The sequence below is a fragment of the Melospiza melodia genome, chromosome 15, assembly GCF_035770615.1.
Source record: "Melospiza melodia melodia isolate bMelMel2 chromosome 15, bMelMel2.pri, whole genome shotgun sequence".
NCBI lineage: Eukaryota > Metazoa > Chordata > Aves > Passeriformes > Passerellidae > Melospiza > Melospiza melodia.
This window is the reverse complement of record NC_086208.1, coordinates 5886361-5905727: the sequence shown is the minus strand read 5'-3', so window position 1 is coordinate 5905727 and position 19367 is coordinate 5886361. Positions and strand designations below refer to the sequence as shown.

The 19367-nt window shown below is 39.1% G+C and overlaps 1 protein-coding gene across 2 annotated transcripts in view; it reads right to left on the bottom strand.

Moving 5' to 3' along the window:
- APBA2 (amyloid beta precursor protein binding family A member 2) overlaps positions 1-19367 on the bottom strand; it is an 81728-nt gene that overhangs the window by 10417 nt on the left and 51944 nt on the right. The window contains exons 3-9 of one of the 2 annotated variants that reach the window (XM_063169542.1): positions 16080-16160; positions 14881-14917; positions 10078-10223; positions 8726-8761; positions 7074-7160; positions 3339-3524; positions 502-681 (exon numbers count right to left, since the gene is read on the bottom strand). In XM_063169542.1, the coding sequence (XP_063025612.1) occupies positions 502-681; positions 3339-3524; positions 7074-7160; positions 8726-8761; positions 10078-10223; positions 14881-14917; positions 16080-16160 (753 nt within the window). The remainder of the gene's footprint in view (positions 1-501; positions 682-3338; positions 3525-7073; positions 7161-8725; positions 8762-10077; positions 10224-14880; positions 14918-16079; positions 16161-19367) is intronic. The other variant, XM_063169543.1, reaches the window with a different exon arrangement.

The following is a 19367-nucleotide window of genomic DNA, read 5'->3' as shown; positions in this document are numbered from 1 at the left end:
TCCTGAGCTGTCAGTAACCAGAGCACAGCTAACACCTATAAAGTGGAGCAAGAGTTTAAGTAGAGAACATGCTCTTGAGGCAAATACAGGGAATTATTTCCTCTCAAATGTGGAATGACAGGGAATGCTGATGGCCACCTGACTTCTGCTGAAGTTATCTTTTGCAGAAAACCACAACTCTGCCAGCTCTTTCTGTGTCAGTGCTTAGGTGAAACATAAAATCACCTTACACTGTGTACTGTGAATAGCACAGAGCTTATCTAGCTCAGATGTAAATGTACTTTATTACTGTTCTTATCAATGGAAACAGAAAGACCCTGAACATGAAAACAAGAAATCCTAATAACCCATAAAGCTGGTTTTAGTACACAGGACTGATAAAGGACACATCTTGAAACTGTAATATCATCTTTAAAAATGCAAAAAAATATTTTTGAGAATATTTCTTTTACTCTGAAAAAAATTGGATCAATTTGAAATGAAAATCCAAATCTAGTTTACCTCTTTGCAGTTTTCTGAATTGGAGAAGTGTATGAGATCATCATTGTACATCTCTTGGGTGTTGATGATGTCACTGTATTCTTTCTGACTGAGATCCTCTGGGTTAATTCCATTGGCTCTTAAAAACTCTTGGTAAGCCACACTGAAAGCCTGACCAATTGACTGAGCTATGAGCTGTGCCTAAAATGTAGAAAAAAGCAGCTCAGAGAAAGGACAGATCAACAGTTTAGCAATGAAACCACAAGAAACCAGGAGAGAGATTGGATTTTAAGACAGAATCAAAATAAGGATCCTGCAAAGTTTCTGCATTAGCATGGATATAAAGTCATTTTAAGGTTTGCTGTACAGAAAGAACCCATTCCATCCAAAATCAAATTGCAAACTCCATTAAAACCCCTGCTGCTGTCCCCTGCTCAGTACTCTGCAGCAGCAAGCAGCCATTTGCTGCCCATGCCCTGTTCCAGTGGGCACGAGAGGCCTGGCTGCACCCAGCCCGAGCAGAGCTGTGGAAGGGAGCCACGATCCCTGCTCTGAGCACAGGCTGCCTGCAGGGTGAGGGGAGCAGGGATGCTCTGCCTGCACACACGGGTGTGCACTGATGGCTCTGGCTGTGGTGTCACCTGCTGCTCCTGCCCCTGCCTTTCCAGGACTCAAAGCACAGCTCCAACACAGCCATCTGCTCCCCTGCTCCTGCCCCAGTGCCTGTCCAGCAGCCAGGGATGCCCCTGCTTACCCACTGCCCATCCAGGGCAGTGTTCCCATTAACACCTCCACTAGCAATGGCAGGGAGCATTTCAGGAGTGAGCCAGAGCCGCCATTAAAGCCTGCTAATGTTGAGAACACCCATTCAAAAGCCCCTGTCTTTCTTAAATTTTGGAGCACTTAACTGCACTTTCCACTAGATGGCAAGGGAACACAGAGAAACAGAGATCAGTAAAAGGAATGTGTAGTCACTTTTTCTACATTTGAATTATGGTTTTCTTACACTGGGTTTACTGTATCTCATTGGAGAATGCCATGTTGAGTTTTGTATATTTTTGGATCATCACTTGTGTGGTCATTGGGGCATATGAGTAGCTCCTGAAGATATGAGACATTAATTGCACCTTACATGCCCTAAAAATATTACTAACCAAACCTGTGTTCTGGAAATGCAACACAGCTTCTTAAACAGTCAGTACCTTTTAAATGCATTTCAAATGCATGAGGTTTTCTGGTTATTATAAATCTGTATCTTCTTACAATCTATTGATCAAGTGTTTTCTTTGATGCTAAAAGGTTGTTTCTGTATTTCATTTATGCTGCTGTACACAAAAGCACCAATCTGCTTGACTGGAAATGACTTTAGAAAATTAAGGACATCATTCACAAATTGTTTCTTCAAATTTTAAAGCATATTTTCAAGTCTTTGCTCTATACCTAGAGGTTTGTACAGAATCATACAATATGCTGAGCTGGAAGGGACCCATCAGGATCAAGTCCAACTCCTGGCTCTGCACAGGACTTCCCCAAAATTTCATCCTGTGTGCCTGAGAGCATTGTCCAAATGCTTCTTGAGTTGAGCCAGGCTTGGTGCTATGACCACTGCCCTGAGCAGTATGGTAATGCAGAAGTCACTCAGGACATTTTCATATCATTCCATTATTAAAGTTCATCACTCATTACTGAGTCCTCCTACTCTCCATTGCCATTGCTCTCTCTGTAGTTCATCCTCTGCCTTTGCCTTCATTCTACCTTCGCAAAGCCATCATCTCCAGATGTCATGCTCTGTTCTATTGCTGCCAGTAACAGCCAGTTCTTACATCTTAATTACATCTCTATCTCTGAGCTCTTATGAATGTTTATGAAAGCATTATGCACAACTTAGAGATAATGTAATTAAGTTGCTTGAAAAGGTTATCCAAGCAAAGCTGTGACAGAGCTGAGCTAACTGGGTCTCAGAACAACCCCGGTCTAGAACTCTAACCTTTAGACAATGCCATTTCTCCTTCATGGGCTTAATTGCTTTAACATAATGAAAATGGATTGCTTAACTCAGAATATATGCAACCTCTGAGTTATGACTGTCTGACCCAAAGAACTCCATTATTTTTAATTGGTATTATATCTAAATATATACCTAGAAGTTATATCTATAATTGTTCCTATAATAACAGTGATGACAAATACTTTGTACTGCCTCTTATTGTCAAGTTAGAAACAGAACAAATTTTGCTTTTTCTGTTTTACTGGCTTGGTATATTTTTCCATAAATGTTTTAGGTTGAAGTCCCTTCTCTGCCACTTCAGACAGAAGTACCTAATTCACTACAGTCCCAAACCTGGATATACAACAGCAGTAAAGCAAGGTTATCTTCTTTTGTCACAAGAGGTATGGGATGGCACATCAGCACTTTTCACGACAGTGAAACAGGATGTACAGCAGAGATGGACAGAATTCTATGATTCTATATAAAAATTCTAGTTTGTAATATTTGCTGGGGATGAAGAATGAGAACTGAAAAATAAACAGCTGAATGTGTTCCTAAACACCAAAGGATCAAGTGGCATGTTTGAGAGTACATACAACTAGAGGTCAGTACCCACAAGGAACCAGGACTGGGTGGAGGGCAGCCAAGGCAGTAGAAGGGACTTGGCTTCAGTTAAGAAGTCCAGAATGGTTCCAGCTCATTCCAAGTGCCTGGAGGCACATATGTGTCATTTTGTGCCAACCCACTGGACAAAAGGAAATAATCCAGGATGAATGATCAGTTTGATATCCCACAGGTTAACTTTGCCCATGAACGGCCATTGACTTCAGAGCTCTCTCCATGACCTGTGTTGTTCCCATTTACTTACATCCTCTGACTCAAAGACGTGGCAGATCATTTTGTACTGCTTCTTGCCCTCCTGGGCGCCGGGGGTGGTCTCGATGCAGTCCTGGGAGGCGGAGCGGGGCATGCGGCGCCGCGCCATCAGCACCACGATGTTGCCGATGTCGGCGATGTAGGAGATGGTGCGCAGCGCGTGGTCCATCATGGTTTCCTGCACACAGCAAGGACAAACTGAGCAGTTCTGCAGGCCTGCTGCTCTCCTGCAAATACTGCAGCTGCCCTCTGCTTGACAGCCTGCTGCTGGAGAAAGACAAGAGCTACAGAAGCACTTCCTATGGGCCCAGCCTGGATATTCCCTCCAGTCAAAGGGAAGCAGAGCAGCTGTCCAAGGCATTGGCTTCAATGGAACTGTTACCTAAGCAAATTCAGTATGGTTGCTGCTGTAAAGGAAGAATGAGGAGCCATGCTGCTGTTTTACATTCATTTTCATGCTGTTGGAAAATTATGTTGTTCCTTTACATATTTTGCTGTTGTTAGGATGAACTGTACTTAAGGAAATAGAAAGGGCACACCTGAAATCTGCTTCTGGCTGGGGTCACTGATCAGTTTGGAGAGTTTTTCCAGGTTTTATCTGTTGCTCAAACTAGAAACAACCAAAAGCATAATAGTTGTACTGATCAAACTAGTTGAGGATGTGTCCTGACCATCCCTGTCCCTCACCTCAATAGCTAAAAGCATCCACCAAATTCCATCTTAATTGCAACAAAAGCAAGTGGTACAAGTTAATTCACAATTTTAATAATTTATATAAGCAGCAGCATTCTTTATGTAAACAGCTTGGCACTAGTTTAGCATCAGCTGAACAATTTTCTAAGGCCTAAGGAAGAAGGATTGTTGTTCAAGTCAATAAAAGTAATTGTTTTAAGAATTTCAGTACAATTTAACTTGACAGACAAAACTACAAATTACTGTTGTTTCTTAGAACCACTTGTCTTGCTGAAGATAATCACTACCCATAAAATTATTGTAATGATTCTTCTCAGGCTTGAAATAATGCTTATCCCTACCTATGAAAAGTAATGATGGTTAAGAGGTGGCTTGAGGAGTGTCTCTAAGGGCTGCAGGGGCTCAGGAGGATTTACAGCACTTCTGTCAGAATGGAAAAATGTTTTTATAATGGACATGTCTCAGCAGGATGCAGGGAGCTCTGCAGAGATAAGAGATAATTGCTTTTCAGCAGTGTGCACCAAGTATTGTGTAAGGGTGTAATCATACATGCAGTGTGCACAAGAGTGAATGCATTGGGAAAATGAAGGCATTTCATCTCACCTGCCAAGAAAGCCTTTCTGCCCATATCATCACACAGAGGTTACTTAAATGGTTTGAGTTTTTTTATTTTCCCCTTGTAGGGGTGAAAGCAATCATTCCTCCATCCCTCCCACATTTTTCCTGTTAAGAGTAAGGCAAATACTATCTGGTGACTGTAAATATGAGTTTACTTTTGACTTAGTGACTTGACTTTTTCCTTTGTCTCTCCATATTCCATTGTACTCAATTTTCCATTACCAATATATTTTTCACCCCTCTCCTTTATTACTTTCCCATAAATCCCTCCTGTCTATTTGCCTCTCTCCTTTCCTTTAGCCCTTTCTGAGTCCCATCCATTCCATCCTTGTTGTCCTATATTTATCCTTAGCAATTCAGCCTCTCTCAGGCTTTTCTGAAGCCATTGTTCTCTTCTCCTGTCTAGATTGCCCTTTCTCAGATTCTCCCTTCTTTCCCATGGAATTCTTTCAGAATCTTGTTTGTTGCTTCTCTTGAAACCCAAAGAACAGCTGAAGGAAAAAACCTAAGCATTCCTCCAAGCTTTAAAGTGCTGTACTCCTGTGGGAGTGTGAAGACAGCCTAATGAGTCAGGCGATTTAGTGGAGTCAATCGTGCACCAGAGGCTCTGCACATCCACATTTGTGAGCTCTACATCTTTATTTTTCTTTCTTCATTTTCCCAGCTGCTTCACTCCCGGCTTCTCTTCACTGACTGAGCAAGAAGCTGGGAGAGGCTGCTGTGGCTTCTGCTGGTTTGGGGCAGTGAGTGCAACCCACAAAGCTGTGGCACAGGGAAGAATTCCTGTCCTATCAACAAGGCACGTGGGCAAACATAAGGCAGCTCCTACTTCATCCCTACTAACCAGGTGCTTGATGGCTGAATGTATTCAGCAACTAAATGCATAAACACCCAGGAATGGCAGGGGTGCCATTTCCTTGTGCTGTTCAGGGCAACACAATCACCACTGCTGGCTCTCTTCCAGCCCAGGAATGCACCTGACTGGTGCTGCTCAGCATTTTGAACCTTCCTGCATGTCATTTCTTGAATGGGAATTTTACATTTTCATTCAGCTGTTGCCTCACGTGAGCTGTACAACACTACAGATGGATTAAAACACATGGCATGCTGCAGAAACAGGGTTTATGTAATTGATAAAGCCCTGAAAGTACAGATTGTCTCTGGCAGCTGCCACCCCAGCTGAAATAGACCCATGGTAATTATACCAGCCAGGACCTTCACTAGCACTGAAAAGTGTTACCAAGCCAAAAATGCTAAAAAGTCATGGGAATATTTCTGTTATAGCTCTTTGAAAGACATAGTGTAAAAAGAAACACAAACAAAACCAAACCAGCAAACAGAAACACAAACAAAACCCCCGGGAAAACACTAGAGAGCTTGGAATTAGAACAATTTCCACTATTACTATTTTCATCTGGTTGAGCAGCTCAGACATTAGACACCACTTATGATGGAGCATCACCACAAATCTCAGGGGATCAGAAGAGTAAGATGCCAGTTCCTTTGACAGTTTGTGGGCTACTTCAAAGGACCTTTCCTTTTTTTTTTTTAAATTGGTGTTCAGCTGAAATGCTGAACTATTTAAAGTAAGAAGAGTGATTTCCACTCAGACTAATCCTTACTCAACAGACACTGTACCTGTTAACTGCCATACATTCCAGCTATAAACTGTAGCTCTTCATTTATCAATAACATCCCCTAAACAAAAGAAAACTTGACATGATTTACTTCTGACAAAATGTTGCTAAAAATGCCCTTTTCAATGCCTCTCATAAGAATGAAAATTTGAAGACTTCCTGTATGATCAAAGTTATGAGATCTTGTGAGATTACTAAATATTGGATCCATGTATAAATTATATGTATTTAGTTGTAAATTCCTCAAAACCTCCTTTTGATGAAGATCACCTCTTTTTGAATAGACAAGCATTCCTAGAAGATGAGGCTGGTCATTACTGTGCTCTCCAAATGCTGCTTTTATATAAACCATTAATAATTTACCTTAGTCAACAGGATGGTGGCTCAGATGTGATTTATGGAAAAAAATTGAGATGAAATGTTACAAATGGCAGGATATGAATGGCTTAGTCAAAGCAGCAAATGACTTCCCTGTTGGACTGTAAATCTGGGTTCTGAAGCTGTTCCAGAGGAGTGGTGTACATGCATTCTGAAAGGTTGTTGAATATTTTTTTTAATTGAGTTGAATTATAGCTCAATTCTAGCAACATGCAGACATCTTCCAACACATCAAATAAGCAAAGCAGGTGTCAGTCTTGTCAGTCTATTGGCAAGTGTTAGAACAATAGGAGCTCTTTCTGAATACCTGAATTTATCCAGGTTCAATAAAGTGTCCCACTAACTGTGTAAGAGCACAATCTAACTCAACATTGTTCTCCAAGAGTTTAAATCCAACTTACCTGCGTGTCTGCATTTAGAACTTTGATCCTCTGTGTGGAGATGAACAGATCCACTTCAGTCAAGGCTTGGGAATCTCCCTCTGAGGTCTAAAAGATAAATGATGTTTTACAAGAGAATTTTTAATTTTCAGAATGACAAATTCATGGACTGCTTCAAGCATAACGTGATGCGAGACAACTGCACTTAAAACCATTACAGAGCTGGCTATTCAAAGGTGTTTCTAAAGACATGCAAAGAGTACATTTATTGCATAGACAGAGTGAAGCCTACTCTGATATTCTGGGTAAGAGAGAATTTTGGAGCCTGTGGGACTGACAGCTCAAGCATTAAAATTCTCTATTTATATGAAAACAGGTGAAAAAGTATGGCTGGTTTTTCCTTACTTTCTCACTGATGCACTTCAGTACTTGAGGCACCAGACTTGAGAAAGTAGGAGAACTGAGAAGGTGACTTAGTTCCCATCAGCTCTTTAGGCCTTGCCACCTTCAGTGAGCTCACCCAAAAAAGTGCAAACTGGTGCTCAGTGCTGTGGTGGGATTTAGGACTTTTTTTTTTTTTTAGCTTTTTGGGTTTTTCCTAGAAAATAAAGAGCCAAGCACTGAACTAACGTTTCTCTCATATCACAGAAGGCCATCAGGGTATGACCTCAGCTGCTTCTGAGCACTGCTCACTAGGGAAACACTTCCATACCCCATCAGAGGGCATGGTCACAGAGCAAGAGGGATCATTACAATGTAATGTCAGGCTCCAATGTGAGTCCTGGCTCTGTCCACTTGAGAAAACAGGAGAAGAGGTGGCAAAGCAGCTGCTACCTCTCACTGAAGCATTGTCCAAGTGCTGCCCTTGTTCTCTAGTCCAGCAGGAACATATGGATTCCTGCAGGCTACTTGGGCACAGGGACCACTGCAGCTGGTATTGAGCAGCACCTGTGGCAGCAGCCTCAGAATAAAATGGCCACAGATTGTCTCAGCCTGGGCTAAAGGCAGGCACCAGTCTCCAGGTCAGACACTGGCTCATGATGAGAATTATGTATTTGCTAATCCTTTTTGGAGTTATAAAGGCTTAGCTATGCCTATAATTCATTTAGATTCATTTTATTCTATTTATCTTCCAGCAAAACACAAAGCAAGCACATACTTTGGCAGATACTACTTGTATTGATTCCATCCTTATGGTGATATTTTTGTCATCTGTATTTAGTTATTTGAAGTATTGTTTTTAACAGTGCAATGTTTCCTGTATGAATTGTTCCAGCTACTATGTGGTGAATTTATTTTGGTTTTAAATATCAACAATAACAATAAATATACAGCAAGTCACAGGCACAGGAAGAACATCTTACTGCTTTGGTTAGTAAAATCAAAATAAGCATTGCATTCAAAAACATCTCCCAGATAACAATGGCTGTGCATCTGCAGTAAACAAATCACAGGTATTCAGCAGGAGAAGGGCAGCAGACAGGCACTCCAGCAAATGAACAATGAAGAAAATGAGTTCATTTTACTCCATTCACTATTCTACTGCAGACCAAAGAAGAAACCAAAATAACAACTTTATGAGGATCTGTAATGAAAGACATGACACGCCATGGAAAACAAGGACAACAAAAATGTAAGTAAACATTAGCATTCAAGAAAAACAGTTTACACACCGCTTTTTTCTTGATTTTAGCCGCCTTTTGCATCCTCTGAGGAGCAGCATAAAAAAAAGAATGCAGACAGATGTACACAAAGGGAAAGAGAAAACACAGTGTGGGAAGTCAGGGAAACTTGGACTGTGAATCCAGACTGCTGAAAATTAAAAAACTGGGAGCAGTGGGGGAATGATGTGCAAGAGAGAAAGATTTGTTTATACTTTATGCAGTTCTCAAGCATAATTGGATTTCATGGCATTGTGCACATTCACAATTGATTACAAAAGAATTGGTACTAAAGTGTTGTCTATTATCAGCTGCTCCCAACACTTATCCTGCCAAATTTACAGCAGTCAAAAAGGGCAGCAGATGCATCTTAAACTCAAGGTTTTGTCTCCATGTTGATCACACGTCTACATGTAGCTGTTGAACAAAACACAGCTCAAGCCCCCTGCCATGACTGTCTAGAGCAGTCAGGTACCCCTGACAGATTGGGGTTGGTATTAATACATACAACAGTTTTTAGGGAGTTAATTGCAATCAACCATTACTTACTGTAACTTGAGATATCACAATATGCTAAATAGAAACAGAAAGGTTTGGAAAGTTTAAAGAACTGGACCTTTCTTGCATTCCACTTCTTTCTAAATGCTAAATCAATTATCAGTCATGACAATCTCTTGTAAGTGGCCTTTCCAAACTTGTTTTCTTCAAAACCATGCAAATTTTAGCAATTAAATATTTCATTGACTATGCACATACTTTTTCTCCTAATATTTAAATCTGCCTTTAACAGTGTGTTTATTCAGATGAGATATTTACAGCAGAGGTAAAATAACTTCTAAAACTCTACTACTTAGATTCTTAATCAAAATACTATTTTCTTTACAGAGCTCTATGAAGCAGTCTATGATACATTATTACAATGAAATTGTTCACTGTAAATAACACAAATCCAAACACAATAGCAATGAATATTCTTGTCCTAAAAAGTAATAATATAAGTAATAATATTGAGACTTTCTCAATTTGTACTAAGTTAAAGGAAGTAATAACAGAAGAGTAAAACCACGGTCAAACAAATACCCCAGTGCTTTGCCACTGGAATATTTTCTAATTGCAGTCTGCAATTTGTCTCTCTTGAATTTGTTGAACAGGTTCCAAAGAATTTTGAATAGACTCCAGAATAATTTCTATTTTGCTGTATGAATTTTTAACAGCAAGCACTGTAAACTAATGGTATTCACAATACTGATGTATACTTACCTAACTGCACCTCAGGAGAGGTTTGAGGCTGCAGATCCTGCAGCACTGAGGGATCAGCTGTTAAAGGATCAGAGAGTATTGTGGAGGCCAGGAGGATGCCCTACCTTGACCCTGCTCACTGCCTCCTGGGCCTGCATCATGCGGATGTTTTTGGAGGGGTTGCGCTCGGACAGCAGCTGGGTGGAGCCCAGGTAATTGGCTGCAAAGATGATTCCATCAATGAGGTCCTCAGGTTCACAAGGCCCTGGAACTGACAGGAGGCATTTATGGTTACTGCCTTTCTAAGGAGTGGGGAGGTGAGAAATTGAGTAAAGACATTGAGGCTTGAACAACCTTTCTAATTCTGGGACTGTGCTCACCATCCTCTTTATTCAGCTGTTAAGCTTTACATCCAACTTGATTAGATTGACAGTAAGGAACAGTCATTCCAGAGTTTGGCTGAAATCTCTTTATACTGAACAGTTTTTATGCCTCAACAGTTTTATAAAAGAAATGTGCTTTGAGCTAGATCCACTTGATGACCTTCTAATGCATTTTTTTTTTAAGTATAAAAATCTTGTGTAAGGAGAAAAATGACACTGAAGGGGAATGTTAATTTTAAAAAAGGCGTATTGTTTGGTGTTCAATTTATTTATAATTAAGTCAATGTGGAAGATTATTATGTGGAAAGAATATATGGTATGCTATGCTGATTAAATGTACTGAAATAGTGGTTTACACATGCATCTTTCAGTGAGCTTTCCTATCCTTCATATTCCCATTCTAATTTAGCAGAAGTCTTCCAACAGAATATAAACATGATTAAAATGAGTGACTCTCCTCTTTAGGCAGTGTTGCTGACACTTATTCATCCCTGCAGATCTCAAATCCACCTGCCAGAAATCTCAACCCCCAGCAAAAACCCACAGTCTTTGTGATTCAGGACTCAAGGTATACAAACATGTAGATATATATTTATAGCAGTCCTGTACTCTTCAGAGACATGACATTAACTAACAATGCTCGTACAAATGGGAGGGATTTGGTTTGCTATCAAACACCATTGTTTTCATCTTCATTATATACCACAGAACACATTTGATTTAGCTCACATCTGTACAAATCCAGTGACGGTTTAGATCTTCATTATAACTCAGAATAGAATTCTGTGGAATTTAAAATTTTTGAAGTATTGGGAAAGCATTAATAAATATCTTGATAATCTCCACTAGAAGTATGAAAACCCTCAAAGAAATCCTTGAGAAGCCAGTAATTTAGAAGTCAGTGAAACTCTTCATAAAGGCCAAGTCTTTCAATAGCTCCAAAAACAATCCTTGTTCTTGCAGCCTTAATTCACTAAAAGAAATCAAAGGGAATGAAAATTCCACCAGAACTCTGCTACTGTATCACTGCTTTTGTGTGCTAATATCTCTGTACCGTTATATTTTTCAGCAGATGGATGGTGTGTTTGGTATGATGCCTTTTCTGATGATGTTATTAATTTGTCTTTTCAGGTCTAGAATTTAGTCTCATACATCTGTACTTCTACAGCATGCAACATAATACTCATGTTGCATGATATTGACATCTTGTTTCAAGGGTAGCAGAGAGGGAAATTAATTAAGGACGTGAATTTAATGTTAAGGTAGCAAAACTTCATTAGATACCTGTATCAACACACTCACTCAAAATTAAAGTAGCTTTAATTTTGTTTTCTTTCATTCACTTCGGGCTAAGTAAATGAGGCTAAATTGAATCAAGATTGCTTTAACTCTGAAATAGGCTTACCCACATGTTTAAATCAGTTTAAGTAAACTCCCTTAGTAGGTAATTTAGATTAATTTTCTTGAAATGTTTGTGTCTGAAGACAAGTAAAACTGCAATTCTTTGTGCAAATTAACATATAATCATAACTACATCGAGCAAAATGCCCAGGATATCTTTGGGGTCTGTGCAACCTATGGATGCTACAAAGGAAAAAACAATTTATTCTCATGTTTTGGCTGTTTGTGACAGCAATGGTGTTTTTAACTAATTTGTATGAAAAATAATCTAGTGTGTTAAATAATTTTATAATCATAGTGTTATTTATTTGGATTTTTTAAAGACTGGGGCTTTTTTGGTTGGATGTCATTGGTTGTCTTTTCAGAGCTTTAAAAATGTTGTTTTGCAGAATCATTATAGTAGAAACAGTCAGCTACATCATGTATAAATCAGCAGCATGCAGAAAATGCTTACAGGAGTAGATAACAGAGAAAAAAAAGACATGTAGGGCAGAAAACATTTCCAACATACATTTCCCATCATGAAGGCAATGTAAACAACTGCCAGGTAAAACAAGACATCTCTTGGAAGGATGGAATGGTGCTGAAAATTGCCAGGGTCAAATTGGGTCACCTGGGTGTTTTCTTCCCTTATCTCTGCCTGCTTTAAATAATGCAAAAGTGCAGACTTGGCTGAGGTCCCAGCTCATCAGAGCACTTAAGCATGCCCTTGACTGCAAGTGTGTGCAAAGGCTTACTGATGAGGAAGGGAAGAAGGAACGGATTTCAAATGTGAAGGTTAGTTTGATGTGAGCAAAGATTGGAATTTTATGTTGCATATTAGTGCTTAAACATTAGATAACTATTTCTGAAAAATTTACCTGCAAATTCCTGCACTTGTCATGGCAATAGAGATTACTTGGTTTTCTGCTTGTCTATTAATGTAACAAGTATAAAGATAATTCTAGACTAAATAGACTATGTCCAAACATTTTTAAATTACTGTTTGTATTCATAAAACAAGAAAAAAGAAAACTCAATCAAAAAGAAATCAATAATTCAGCATAACTGAATTAGTTATCTGTTAAGAATGCATTTTTACATCTGCCTAACATCACATAAGCCAAGGAGTCAGACAGTATTTAGAGACTGCACTCTGAGCACAGAGCTCAGTTTCCTGCTGAACTATCAGAAGTCACTGAGACCTTGGGATGTGTGGCACTGCAGCAGATTTTTCATAAGGAATAAATGGACACAGGGCATAGATCACCTTCCAGAATGCCTATCTACTACTTCCATATTCTGATTTATTTACTTCATCCTGCTCGTTACTGTGTAAGGGAATAAGATTTATGGTGCTAGGACAGAGTGCAGAACAGCCAGAACCACTGAGCATAGAACTAATTACTCCTACAAGCATGTAGTGGTGGTACTACTACTAAAATAATTCTAACAGTAAAGGACATTAATTTATGATAGATTAAAAGATATTTTTTCTGCTTACATGGCATATGAAAAATATTATGTATTAATAGAAGTATAGATATAGCTGCTGTAGTTAAGGAGTCATGCTGAAAGTGCTTTAAAAAGAGTAGGAATATAAAACAGAATATGGCTGTGGTATTGCTGTCAAAACTCAGGGAACAGCAGCAGTGTTAGCTGGCAACATCTTTTCTTATGTGCAGAAGGGTCCTGTACTTTTTGAGACTCTACATACAAATTAATAATAAAAACTGTGCTTTTCTCAGAGTTCAGAGAGCAGTCATGTAAGCTATCATAAGCTCCTAGTGAGCCATGTATTTATTTGTATTAGACAATGCTATATAATACCTGCAATAGAAAAAGCCTAATAGATAGCTTATCCTCACATACTGTGCCACTACAGAAAAAATCAGAGCAAGCAAAATGATTGAACTAAAAAAAGGTATTGTATTATATTATGTAAAGGGTATCCTGACCCCTTTCCAGCAGAGTAGTGAGCTGACTGGTATGTAAAGAAAAAGACATAACCTTTTTATCCCAGTAAAATTAAAATGTGCAGTTGTATCTGCAGCACCACAAGGGGGGAATCGTCTCGGCTGCTTTAAAGTTCTGTACCTGCTGGCCTTGCTTTGTGCCTGTCCACCATGCAATCAGCAGATGCTTATTACAAAGCATCAGCTTCCTTTCTTGTCTCTGCCACTCTTGGGAAATGTGTTTAAAGGTACCTCTATGTGGGGCCTGTTAGCCAGTACATGCCAAGTGTTCCATGTGATATCCCTCAGGTGTCAACCTGAAGGGGCAATCTTTGAACTTTCTTTAAGTAAATTACTGAAACAAAAAATACTTGTCAAGATGGTGAGATCAGGGAATAAAAGAAAAATGTGTTGGATATCCTAATATTATTCTAAATTGAATTAAGTTTTCCCTGAGCTGAGAATGGCATTAGAAATTAAGTTTTTCACAATCTTTTAAGGCTTCTATTGTGTGTGTTCATGGCAGACCTGAAGGATCAGATTCTTGAAAATGTCCTACTGTCTTTTCTCACTTTAGAGTGCAGTCATTTTCTTTGCAGGAAGAACTGTGTGCATTTTCCCTGTGAAAGGTTTTTCAGCTGTCTGTTAATCAGAGAATGGTAATGTTTCTCAGTACAATCCTCTTTTATTTCTGTTCACCTGATTGTGCTAATAATTTTTTTTTCAACCAGAATATATGTAATAGCACTGCAGAAGAGATTGAAGAAACATGTGAAAGCTTTGCTCTCCTGAACAGAGGTTGGATTACCATTGTTTGGTCATTATGGGAGAACATTTCCATTTGTGCTGACAGCAGAGGTTCCCAGAGTTTAACAATGGGCCCTGAAGAACACAGTGCTCTTACACATTCATAAACCTCCTCCTGGGGCCCACTGTTACACCCTTTTTCCCTTTTTAACATATTCCAGATTTGTAGCTGTTCTTCATTTTCACCTGAATCCTTCTGGGAGCTCTACCTGCTCCTCCTTTTTTATCACCACCAGGCTCCCATTGCCATAAGGAGGGTGAAAATGTTAAATACTTCCATACTCAAACTTCTCAGCTGTGTTCTCTTGGGTTTGACTGGTTTTTAGAACTGTGATCTTTTATATATATTAAAGTATTTGCTTCCACTTCTTCCTACTTTAATTATGGATTATGTCAAACTTACCATCAACAAAACTTGGAAAGGAAGACACTTTCTTTGTCTGTTGAGAAATAAAAATGATATAGCTGTAACAAAATAAGTTTCACACAACGAAGTGAATTGTTATTATATTTAAACAGGTGACCACTGTCACACAGGCACTGTTTAGCACACAGCACATCACAATCATTAACCCAACCTAACTGTTACACAGTGCTCTGTACTTAGGAGTCCCAAAGTACTTTAAGATCCCACCAAACAAAAAAATAAGGGGGGCAGAAGGAAGACCATGAAATGGCCTAGGAAGTCTGAGGTCAAATGAACAATACAAACCAGCAATTCCCAATACAATCAGTTGCCTATTAGATCACATTGCCTATTAGTGATAGCCCAGATTTCCAATAAGAATATTTAACAATGTTTTACAAAGCAAGATTCTGGGTCTGTGAATGAAAAGAACTGTCCCTGACTGCTCAGTATATAGAATTACACTTAATCTTAGCAGGGGCCATAACAGTGTTCTTCTTAGGCTGCTGTCCCTAGAACAGATACAGTCCTTCCATTCTTTGTCTTTTGCCAGCCTCCTCAGTTGTTCCCATTTCCAGGAAAGAGGCTGATTTCTCCATTATGGGAAAAGGCTTTAGAAATGTGCCTCTTCATTAATATAACAGGCTACAGGCTAAATATGTTATGGTTTAGAGATAAGAGACTTCTGCTTTTAAGTCTCAATTTCATTTCATTTTGTCTAGCCCCAAGCACAACTCAATTCTGCATTCTCAGATGTCTCCTTTGCTCCAGTCTTCAGTGACAGGAGCAGGTCTGTCTATCACTGTGTCTCTTCACAGCTGACTAAGCCAGGACTGACACTGGGAGGGGTGGGGGAGGAATGGAAGCAGAACACAATTTCCTTTGGATGCCACTTTTGCACTCCAATAACCCAAAAAGAGAACTTCTGAAGTGTTCTCCCTACTCTGCATGTCATCAGAAAAATTTGGGCTTGAGTACATGCCATAGACAGTTACATAAAATGAATGAGGCAGCAAAAATTCATGGGTATAGTTCAAAGCCTTTTCAGAGTAGGCAGATATGGTATTTATTGTCAGTGCAGGAAAAGAAAGGGAGCTGAGGTTTGTGTGAGAGAGGGAGAAGGCTGACAGTGTGAGGGCTGCTGTCCCTGCTGGAAGCTGGCTGCAGGCAGCACCCCTGGCAGCCCCAGGACTTACCTCGGGGGGATTGTTGTTGTCAGCTGGGCCATTGAGGTCTGAGCGCTGCTGCTTCCTGGGCTGCTCTAAACCATTGCACATCTGCAGGAAAAAAGAAAGGATTTCACATCCATTACTTATCTGAAGTTATTTATGTACAATCAGTATTCATTACTGGTACCAAAATATTATAATGTGATATAGCAGTTGGTATTTCCTACTGTAATTTAGCAAATATCAGTTTCACATAAAAATGTTAAGCTGTTTAATTATAATAAAGTATCTACTATCATGTAAATAATAAGGCATTTCAATTATCATTAAGTAGCAGTTACAGTACTGATTTAAATATAAATTATTTTATGTCAGTGCAATTTTTTCATATGAAATTAAGTCAAATGCTATCATGTTCAAATAAATCAGAAAGCAAAGTCAGAATTTTTTAATGTGTTTATTCCCAGTATCGTACAAAATCAAAACAGCCCTAATGGGCATCTCTGATCTGAAAAACAGAATTCTAGCACTAAATGTAGGATTCTGTTTGTAGGAGATACTTTGTGGCATCTCCTTCCTTGTGGGCCAAACAAATCTACAGGATTAGATTAGTACAACCTCAGGCTTCAGAAGAAATGTGAAAGAGAAAATATAAAATCATACACAAAGAAAACACTAAGTATTTTAAACTGCAGAACACTCCTTTTTTTCCTGTTCCAGTAGTGGCAGGGGCAGAATTTCTTTTCCAGACCTGACCCAAGTCACACAACACCAGCACCCAGCATGGAGAGTGCCCGTGTCCTCTAAGTACTGAGAAAGTTTTCATGGCCCAGATTTTCAGTGTTACAAATCTGGAAAACCAAGGTGATTTCTGGAACAAATTTTTATGGTTTAGGATATTTAATTTTCCCTTTTATCTTAGTTTCTCTAAAATGTATAAAAATAGGGCCAAAATGCCACTTCCATTATAAAGCTTCAGAAATAAAAACTTCTATCAACAATTGTGCAAACAGAAGGATTATTTGAAAGGGTCAGCCTGAATGTTAAGTGGGAATGTAGCTCCTTGGCTTCTGACCTTTAAACACAGTATGCAGCTGCAGGCAAAACAAGTCTTTATGCTCACCTCCAGAGAAATGATTTCCTATGACTAATATTTAGTCAGCTAATGAAGCAGGCACATTAGAGCTCAGTAGTGACAACTGTCAGGTAAGACAACATACACAAAGCAAAGATTCACCCAAGTAGTAAGCAGGACTTTAAGAAAGAAATGACTATCTGATCACAGGAAAAAAGGTCAGCCTTCACACTCTTCTTTCAAAAAAGACTCCATTCCTTATGTGTTAGTTCAGTGGTGGTGCTAGTACACGTCAGGAGTGAAGAGAAATAAAATTCTGATGAGTAATTCCAAGTAAACAAGTCAAGTTTGGGAAAAGAGAAGTCAGAGTAAGTTGAGAGGTCTAAGCATTCCACAAAATTATTTCAATACTCTATCAAATTTCAGTAGACATTAATTTAACTTCCAATTTATTTTTACCACCTCAAAGAACCTTTTTTTTTCTTTTCTTTTGTCCTTGCATATATTTAAAATGGAGAACCATGATGAGTTTCAGAGAAAAAGCTCTGCTGAATTTTTAGGGAGATGTAATTAGGAGCACATGCAGCCTTCTGATTTAAACTTCTGGAGAAGACTTTGTCACTTCTGCATCTTTAGGCAGCAGACATTGATTTTGCTGTCTGCTGGTGTCAGGAGCTGACTGCTAAAACTCTGTGACTCGGCCAATTAGCTCAGAGAAACTGGTTTTGTTTGAGACTGTTTCAACAGCTTAGCACTTTCAGTAAGTACTTGGTAACTTTGGGAACTGTCACTTGGTAACAGATATTTATTAGTTCTGCCCCGCAGCTGCCTAGGGCACACAGGAGAATGCAGAAACCTTCTTTGATACTCTTCATTTACACCCATTTGTGTTTTCTACAAACTGTTCTCAAATGTATCCCATAATATACAGACTGACTTCCAGCAAGACATTCCTAAGAAACACATTTTCCAAACTGCCTATCGTTTTAGTTTCTTCACACTGTTCTAAAGGTGAAATCTTTTACAGACAAAAGACTCCTGGATTTGGATTCTGCAGCAGCAGAGCACTGTCCCCATGCTGACAGAAGGAAATAAATATTTGTGTCAATACTGAGCTCTACCAGCACAGGCAAGAGAAGCCCAGTGGCAGCACTGACCTGTGCAAAGGTTTTGGAGGGGGAAAAGAGATAAAATACAATGGCTTTGCTAAATTTTCTTTAACAGATTTTTGTAGGGATCTGTAGTCTGTCTCTGGAGCTCCATGTTGAAGAAGTAGAAGGACACAGCCTCTGTGAAAGTTGTGCAAGCAGACTGTCACTGCAGGAGCTTGTGATGTTCCTACTGGGGCAGTTTGTGCAAGCATATTTGGTCAGGTTCTCAAAGGTATGCCAGTGTTATGAAAGAATGGTAGAGAAATGAGAAGCAGTAGGATTCAGTGTCACAGGCAGCATCATTGAAAAGCAGACTTTCCTCTGAGGTCCTCCTTTGTAAAGGAGGCAAATTTCATGGCAAATTCCTGTTTCTTCAAAAGGTTAGATGTGGGATAGGTGTTGGTGCTCTTAAAAACATTTTCTATTATTGTTGGTAAATAAGATTTCCTTGAATAAGGTAGGAGAGGACACATTCTCAGCATTCTCACATTCTAGGTTTCTCTCAGACTTGTCTAGTGCTAATCATCTCCTTTAGTGCTTCCCTAGAAGTATTTACAAATAAAGGCTAATCAAGCCAAGCTCATATATCCCTGAAGTTTTGAAGCCTGATCACTTGTATTTAAGATAGGAAACTGGCCCACACTGAAAGTCAAACAAGATGCTTACTTTGTTTTTCTTTGTTAGGTGTTTCTTATAAAGTGACTGTTTTCTGGGGCAAACTCAGCAATAGGAACCTTTAAAATCACATTTGTTTACTTGTTATTTAGCAAATGTCTTGCAAAAAGAATGTTAGCACCTATCATAAGCTAAGAATTAATAGCTGTGTATTTTAATGGAATGTAAATGTAAATAAGCAGTAATTCTACCTATGAGGCAGGAAAGGAGAGGAGGAGAAACATGAAAAAGCTAAGGAGAGCATGCTATGTGCATAAAGCAACAAATGCACCTTCCTGCTTGCTCATTGTTTACAAAAACTGACATACACGTAGTATATCTTGATTTAATCTAGAAGCATTTAAATCTACATTTATTTAAAGATAACTGAGGCAAAAAAGTGCTCTATATGCAGTATGTGTGCCTCTATTATCC